Source organism: Nanorana parkeri, unplaced genomic scaffold (assembly GCF_000935625.1).
Source record: "Nanorana parkeri isolate BGI_ZX_2015 unplaced genomic scaffold, ASM93562v1 scaffold1530, whole genome shotgun sequence".
Classification (NCBI taxonomy): Eukaryota; Metazoa; Chordata; class Amphibia; order Anura; family Dicroglossidae; genus Nanorana; species Nanorana parkeri.
In genome coordinates this window covers 14,754-22,918 of record NW_017307798.1, presented here as the reverse complement: position 1 = coordinate 22,918, position 8,165 = coordinate 14,754, and the positions used below count along the sequence as shown (strand labels likewise).

The 8,165-nt window shown below is 41.8% G+C and overlaps 1 protein-coding gene across 1 annotated transcript; it reads left to right on the top strand.

The window, feature by feature from the left end:
- The first annotated feature begins 2,464 nt into the window (after nucleotides 1–2,464).
- On the top strand, nucleotides 2,465–6,580 carry SRSF5 (serine and arginine rich splicing factor 5). Its single transcript, XM_018570409.1, has 7 exons — nucleotides 2,465–2,615; nucleotides 2,816–2,886; nucleotides 2,990–3,100; nucleotides 3,281–3,347; nucleotides 4,374–4,447; nucleotides 4,567–4,677; nucleotides 6,000–6,580. The coding sequence occupies exons 1-7, from the start codon at nucleotides 2,490–2,492 to the stop codon at nucleotides 6,262–6,264; spliced, it is 825 nt and encodes a 274-aa protein (XP_018425911.1). The 5' UTR covers nucleotides 2,465–2,489; the 3' UTR covers nucleotides 6,265–6,580.
- The last annotated feature ends 1,585 nt before the right edge of the window (nucleotides 6,581–8,165 follow it).

The following is an 8,165-nucleotide window of genomic DNA, read 5'->3' as shown; positions in this document are numbered from 1 at the left end:
AACCATATTTTATTAACTATATAGTCTGGAGTGGTGCAGACAATGAGAAACTGAGTAGATAACATTCTGTGATTATGTTACAAATACGCATTACAAAAGGCTCGCCCTCCATTTTGTGAAGACTCCAAACTACAGCAATCCTGACTCATCGCCTTTGTGAACGACCCTTAGCCAATCGGGTCGAGCCATCTTCCAGTCCACACCCCCTCCAGACACCATTTTGGGGATTTAGTAGCAGGAGGGGAGTGGAGTGGAGCTCCGCCTGTTCTTGTCTCTCTATTTTCTCCATCGTCCTTGCAGCACCTAACACGTAGCTGAGCCGTCACGTGACCAGAGACCTCCCCTTCCCGCTGGCCGCGCCCCTCCGGATACATTTTGTTCAGCTGCAGAATTGGAGCTGCGTCATTCGGCAATTGAACGGCACAGGACTAGGTGAGAGCTGGTAGAAGGTTTTGCTTTTTTTGGTTTTTACTTTTAATGCTGTACATAGATGTGGAGAAGCGTTATATCTGCATGCACAGTGATTAAGTATAATGATTTTAGAATATTTTATCAAGGGGAGGAGGGATTGGTTTTATCGCTAAACAATAGAGCTCGGTATGACGACTATAACACGAAGGGCATACCGTTTCTTAATTTGCCTCGTTTCGGATCGCTCGTGAAATTCGGTGAGGAAGTCGTCTCCTCCTCCCGGCGGGTAGCCGGCGCCATTTTGGAACATTGATCGCACATGCTTTGGCGGTATAGAGGGGGCGTCATGGCGGCCGTTTTGGGGGGGAGGGTCTACGTTGGTTTCTCTAATCTTATGAGCAGATTGGGTCAATTCTAAATTGATCAAATGTTTGTAATTTGTGGTTATAAGGTGTTCTGGGAAAGAGTGTATAATGTGGCTTCATAGAGACCTGTCTAATGTGGAGAAAACATTGGGGTGCACTCTTAAAGGGTTTTGGGTGCGCATATGGGATTCTGGAGTCAAGGTATATGCAATTCAAAGCACATCTCTAACTAGTCAGTGTAATCTAAATTGTAGATACAATCTCTAATGGGAGGGGGGGTTGGTAATATGGAGGTAGGTACAATCAAACATGGGCTATGGTAATGGCATCTAAAATGGAGACTGGTGATATGGAAATATAATGAAGATGTGATCCCTACATGTTTGTTTTTTTTTCCATTCTCTGTAGTTAGACACCCATTATCACCCCAATCTGGGAACACAAACATGTATGGGTAATGCTCTATTTTAATACTGGGTACTGTTCTATAATGGAATGGTGGGGTTGGCTGCTGAAGCTGGATTTGCTTATTGTATAGGTACAGTGGGCATTTTACTTGTATAAACCCACCCTGCTTGTTTATGCCTATTTGTAGATTAGTTCCCCCTGTGTAATCTGAATATTCTGTTGGGAGAGTTAACATGTATGAATAGTCCTGTTTTAAACCTCCAGACTGGGGTTACTGTAGTCTGAATTATGACCGGCTGGAATCATCTGTTGACGCAGACTTTGTATAGGCTGTATAGACATGGATCGGTACTTGGGTGTGTAGAGCCAAGCCCTGCTCATGTTTGTTTTTATATTTATCTGTATATTGCCTCCCCTTGTTCTTTCCTCCAGTGTAATATGAGAAAACAAACACCCCCTTTCTATTGGTACTGCAGATCAAGTTTACTAAAGCCTGCGGTATGAATTGGTTCAAATCCTATTCCAAAGCAGAGCTGAGTTTGTATTTTGCATATAGGCATGCTGGGTATTTACTTATAGATGTGTATAAAGAGCATCACTGTTTTGTAATGTAGATTGCAGTTAAAGTAGGCCTTCTTACTATATAGGCATGACAGGGGGTTTATCTGTAAAGTGAATATAACCTTTAGTGCAGAGGTGGGCAACTCTGGCCCTCCAGCTTTGCTTTTTAACTACAAATCCCAACATGCCTGTAATGGTTTTGCAATGCCTTATGGGACTTGTAGTTCCACAAGAGCTGGAGGGCTTGAGTTGCCCAACCCTGTGAAATTGCAGTGGATGTTTGGATGTCGCATTCACCTAATTTATAAATATGCCCATAGGTGTCTACATCTAGAAGCATCAACAAATTATAGGTGTTTTGTTCACTAATAGATTTATTTCTGATAAGTGGCATGTCCTGTGGCTAATTGGCATGTGATCATGTGACACGACATGATCTGTTAAGAAAAAAAAAAGTTTTTGCGATGTTCTAGTTATGGGCTCTATAAATGGTTCCAGTGTGAACATATGGCATTCATAGTGGCTGACTGCAAATACAATGCAGAACTACATTTTCTTCCATGAGGTGTGATTTAAAATGGCTTGTCTGGGGAAGGGTGTGGCTCTAGAGAGGAAGGAATATTGCAGGAAATTCTTTGCAGGCCCTAACTAGAGTTGCAGTTTTGGGTTGTTGATTAATGCAACATTTCAATCTTTTTTTTTTTTTTTTTTCCTTCAGAATTTGTGTTTAAGAATATTGCAAATATGAGTGGTTGCAGAGTCTTCATTGGTCGGCTGAACCCAGCTGCCAGAGAGAAAGATGTGGAGAGGTTCTTCAAGGGCTATGGAAGAATCCGAGACATTGATCTGAAGAGAGGTTTTGGGTTTGTGGTAAGTGCCCTGCTGTTTTTACTACATGTGACTAGATTTACCATTTTTTACCAGCTTGCTGCAGTTCTGTTAGGAATATTTTAATATTACTGAGGCGTTGTAAAAATTATGGGAATCGTTAATAAAATATGGATACAAGGCATCTGGTGTGGGAACTTTTGAGCAGAGCTTGGTGCTGATTATTGAAATTCTTTTCTTAGGAATTTGAAGATCCAAGAGATGCAGATGATGCAGTTTATGAACTTGATGGCAAAGAACTCTGCAATGAAAGGTATGTTTTTCTTTTGTGTGTTTTGTTATCATACAAACGCTGCAAAAGACCACTACTAATAATGATGTGACTTCAACATTGCTTTCCCATCTTATTATTTAAGGGTTACGATTGAGCATGCCCGTCTTCGTTCCAGAGGTGGTGGACGAGGAGGCCTTGGCCGTGGAAGATATTCTGATAGATTTAGTAGTCGTCGCCCACGTAATGAAAGAAGGTAAGTAATTTGAGCTAGAAAAAACATGCATACTGTTGACAGGGCTATTTGGTTGCAGGTGCGCTGAGGATTTTCTGTGTTTTTGTATTTAAGTAATTTGAGCTGCCTCCTAAGTTTAAGGTTTGATACTCACAATATGTTACTGACCAAATATGTTCTCTTGTATATTTTCTCTTGTAGTGCTCCACCAATAAGGACTGAAAATCGTCTTATCGTAGAAAACTTGTCGTCAAGAGTCAGCTGGCAGGTTTGTTGACTTATTCTAAAGGGGATTATGGGTATATGTGCTTTTCACAAGTACTCATTATTTCTTTTTTAATTTATATATGTTTTTGTTTGTTTTTATAATTGGGGTTTGATATTGGGATGGGAGTTTAATTTTTTTTCCATAATTTTAACCAAATATTAAACCCTTTATTTGCCAGCCTATCTGTGTCTCGTTGGCCTTGTGACGAGGAGCGCCTGTTGGTTATTGCTCTGTCTTGGTCACTTTTGGTTGGGCCGGGTTGAAATTGCCAGTGAGCTCCTACATTGCCTGTTGGCCTCCTAGATCCGTTGCCGGTCTAGACATACCGGAGCACTTCCTTGCAAATACCAGGTTGCAGCGACCCCCTGAGAGTTAACGAGATCTGGTCCTTAAGTTGAGAGATGCACTTCCTGTAAAGATTCCGAATGAGAGGTCGTGGTCGCAGAGAGTTGAAAGATACGCAATTAGGTGGTCGTTGGAATTCTGGTCGCAGTAAAGTCCTTGGTAACGCCACAGGAGTACAAATGATGGCCATCGTCCATAGTCTTCTAATAGGGAGGGTCGTCCGCTATAAAGGCTTCCATCAAATGGTTAGCCCACAAGTGGGTGTGAAGAGCCAGTCGGGCTTGTCTCATGACGGTTCCTCCAGTCGCTTAATGCAGTTTGCTGGTTGACTAGCCTAGGGATGTAATATTAAAAGGTAAAGTAACCTACATTTTTAATGACATCACGGGCACCAAATAAATGGCTTTTATTACACATAACTTGTATTACTACTAATTTTAGTGTTTCTATATTAGCAGTACTTACACTTTTTCCACATTGACCTTAAGTCTACCTTTTCTTATTTCAGAAGACTTCACACTTATTTTGTGCCCTACTGTAGTTTTTGCTGTTCTTAATCTTGAAGAATGGTGAAATTACAATGTCAAGTTCCGATCTAACATTTTTTGCATTTCTTTTCAGTCTTTAATTTTGTTAAAATGTCTTCTGTCTCTGTTTTAATGAACTCTGATCTTGCATTAGGATTTAAAAGACTTCATGAGACAAGCTGGAGAAGTTACTTTTGCTGATGCGCACAGACCGAAACTCAATGAAGGGTAAGTTGATTTGTGAGATGTGCATTTCAAATGTGTCAGACACGGTGGCCGGTTTGCATAGATTTTAATGATTGCCTAATTGTATAACAAACACATTAACTTCTCATCGTCCTTCACAGGGTTGTTGAGTTTGCATCTTATAGTGATCTAAAAAATGCTATCGAGAAATTGTCTGGCAAAGAAATCAATGGACGGAAAATCAGACTGATTGAAGGAAACAAAAGGCACAGGTTTGTGGAATATTCTGTTGAATGCTAGTTACTTTACATATAACAAGTTGCTTTCTTGTGCCTCATTTAGGCCTCATTTTTACCAAACACCTTTTGGTTACTGGCCATATTTTGCAAAAGTGCAAATCTTTAGAGCTGCAGCTAACTATTTTCAAAATCGATTAGTTAGCCGATTTTATTAAGTTCGATTAATCAGTTAAAAAGTTAAAATAGAGGACTACAAAACCCAGCAATAGCACATTATACTGCGTAATGCAGACTACCACCAGCTATAGAGGAATACCAGCAATAGTACATTATAACTAGCGGTATTCTGCATTGCGCTGTATAATGTACTATTGCTGGGTTTTCTAGTCCTCTATAGCTAGTGGTATTTGGCATTGCACCACTGTAATGTAGTATTGCTGGGTTTTGTAGTCCTCTATAGCTGGTGGCATTGCGCTGTATAATTGCTGGGGTTTGTAGTCCTCTATACAGTGCAATGCAGAATACCACCAGCTATATAGAAATGCAACAAATCCCAGCAATACATAGTGTGTAATGTATTGCTGGGATTTGTAGTCCTCTGTGCTGTATAGTATACCATCAGCTATAATGTACCATCAGCTATAGAGGAATACAAATCCCAGCAATGCATAATAGAGCACCATGTGGGGGAAAGTGCAGGCTTACCTGAGCAGTCTTCCAGCAACTTGCTTCTGAGATTGGGCCTGTCTTATCAGCGGCTGTCGTCTCTCCTCTGTCCCGTCCCCCCCCCCACCTGCTTCTCCCCGCGCAGATCGTGGATGAGGGAGGAGGAGCGGCGTATGAATCGTGGGGGCGGGGTCTGGCAGCGTGTGTGGAGTTGTGAACAGGGCCAAACTAATTGGAAGCCGATTTAATCAGTGCTTGAAAACGTTGACAACTTTTTCAATCGATTAGTTGTTGCAGCCCTACAAATCTTGCCCACTTCTTACTTGTGTTTTATGCTGCTATGTAAGCAGAGCCCCTGTCTTGCGTCTAGTGTTCTGAAATGGAATTGCTGGGTCTGTTACCCCCAGACTTAATCCAAAAATTGCAGGTCCTTGGATAACTTTCAACTAGTAAATTACTTGAGCTTGCAGTATGTCTTACCCAGGTGTTGTCCATATTGTGGCTTGTCCAAGACCCTGTTTTAACTACAGGGTTCTCACTAGTGTTATAAGCTAAGAGTTGCACTACAACTTCAGCCAGAAAATCTTATTTTGTGCCTCTCAAAACTAGCTTAACTTTGTTATGGATTACTTTTATTTGTTTAAAAAAAAGTGCAAAAAGATGTTCTTTATCCTGAATTTATATTTCAGCAGGTCAAGAAGTCGCTCCCGTAGCAGAAGCTCATCTAGGTCTCGCAGCCGATCTCGTTCCAGGAGCAGGAAGTCCTACAGCCGTTCTCGTAGCCGCAGCCGTACCCCTCGTAGCAACCGCAGTAAATCAAGATCAGTGAGTAGGTCTCCCATTCAAGACAAATCTCAAAAGGCAGCTGCATCTAGGAGCCCATCTAAATCCCCTGCATCTGCTGATCGGCAAAGGTCTCGGTCGAGATCCAGATCTGTTGATAGCAGAAACTGAACTTTTTATACCTTTTTCGTACCCTATTTTACTCCCCCGCCCCTGACTTTGTGTAAAGTATACTTGCTACTCTTGGTAAGTATAAAATTGATTAAAAACGAGCAGGAACATAGAATACAAACTTAGTGTGGACCACTGAGACAGATACAAACTGTCTTTATTACCTTCCACCTGCTTGTGACTTGTATAGTTTTGTGTAAAGTACTTCACTTTTTCCTCTTGGATGTGATTGATGACCTGATTGTGTATGTGAGCTTAACATGGGATATCTCATTTGCTCATTGCTGTAAATAAAGCTGTTTTGTGTGTTTGCCCTGCAAAATCTCTTGGTTTCCAATGTTTCATTGTGAAATATATACTATTCTAATAAACTTTATTAAAAAAAAATCATTGTATAACTTGTACCTTGCCAAAACTAGCTGCTACGTATTTGCTACAACTACGAGTCATGTGTTTACAGTTCAGTATAATTAGAGTGTTCCAACACTGCTGCAACCCAGGAATCCTGGATCAACTTGTTTTCTATCTGTGCCCCTCCCAAACAGCTGAAAAAAGGCCATATTGTGACATTTCCTTATGTCCTAACTTTACTGGTGGGAGTGAAGTTTAGCCACAAGCTGCCAGAAATGTGCACATTCAGTTAGATTGTCAGCATTTCAAATAACTGGTGTAAAAGCCAATTGGACTGAACTGTTGGCGTAATGTGCTTCAGGGTGGTATACATTTACCTTTGCACACTTAAACGTTACATTTTGTGTGACTAGGCATTGAGTTTGGCATGTGACCCTGATGAGCCCACATGAGTGTTGCATGGGCACAAGTATAACTTTAACTTCTCCATGGTTTGCAGACTGGGCAAAAGGAGAGGGCAACACACTGCTTTTATTAAAGAGGAAGTTCTCCCTAGAATTACTCTGTAAACAGCCATAGGATGCATGCATTTTGATGCATAATGTGATGTTTACTTCTGTTTGGTCTTTGGTTGTCCACCACATTGGAAATTGCTGGCTATTTGCCAGTGACACCATGCGTTTTGTCCCCAGACCTGCCATGCTAGCTTTGACAGCATCAGGACAAAAAGCAAGTGCTTTCAAGCAGTTTCTTTTTAGGCTTTGCAACTGTAGGATGTAGATGGCATAAAGAGGGACTGAGCCATGCCATGAGTTGCATGGTGTCTCTGGTAAATGGCTGCAGAAGTCCAATGTGGTGCTATGTGTTTACCAAGGTACATGTTTAATGTTCGAGTAGTTCTAGAGAACTTCCAGTTTGGGGGCTCAGTTTGAAGTATGACACGTAACAACATGTCATGCGACTATAAAGCAGTGTTGTGAGCCCCGAAAAGTATGTGAAGTTTGGATGGTTTAAACTAGTTCTTCCTGCCTTTTTTAATGGGGTTCTAAACCATTCGCAAAAATTATTTTTTTTTTTTTTCCGAATTAATCTTACAGGACAGCATCTGAGATAGTCTCCTCCCACCTGAAACGGGAAACACATCATACACACCAAATAAAAAGGCACTTAGGATTAGCATGCCTCCCAGTTATTTGTGTTTCCTCGGCCTAACGAGCACCGTGATGTTTGTCTTTTCTGTATAGGCCTGCGTGCAAGTTGCAGGGGCCTACTGCGCAAGGTATTTCCTTTTGGGGCCAGCAGGCCTGGGAATACTGGGGCAGTCCCTGTCCTGCCTTCGGGTAAGATTTGGCCCTGAGGTTTCCCTCTTAAGAGTGGCAACCATCTTCTCGCTGTGTCGACTCCAGCTGAGTTTTCCCCGATCAGCCTGTGGTACCTTGGTGGAAGCATCTGCCTAACTCGGAGGGACTCTGGACGGGGTAAGGGATGAGGATCTCATGACCTGCTCTTAGCTCCACTTTGGGCTCTCGTTCACCTCGGGCCGCCACAAG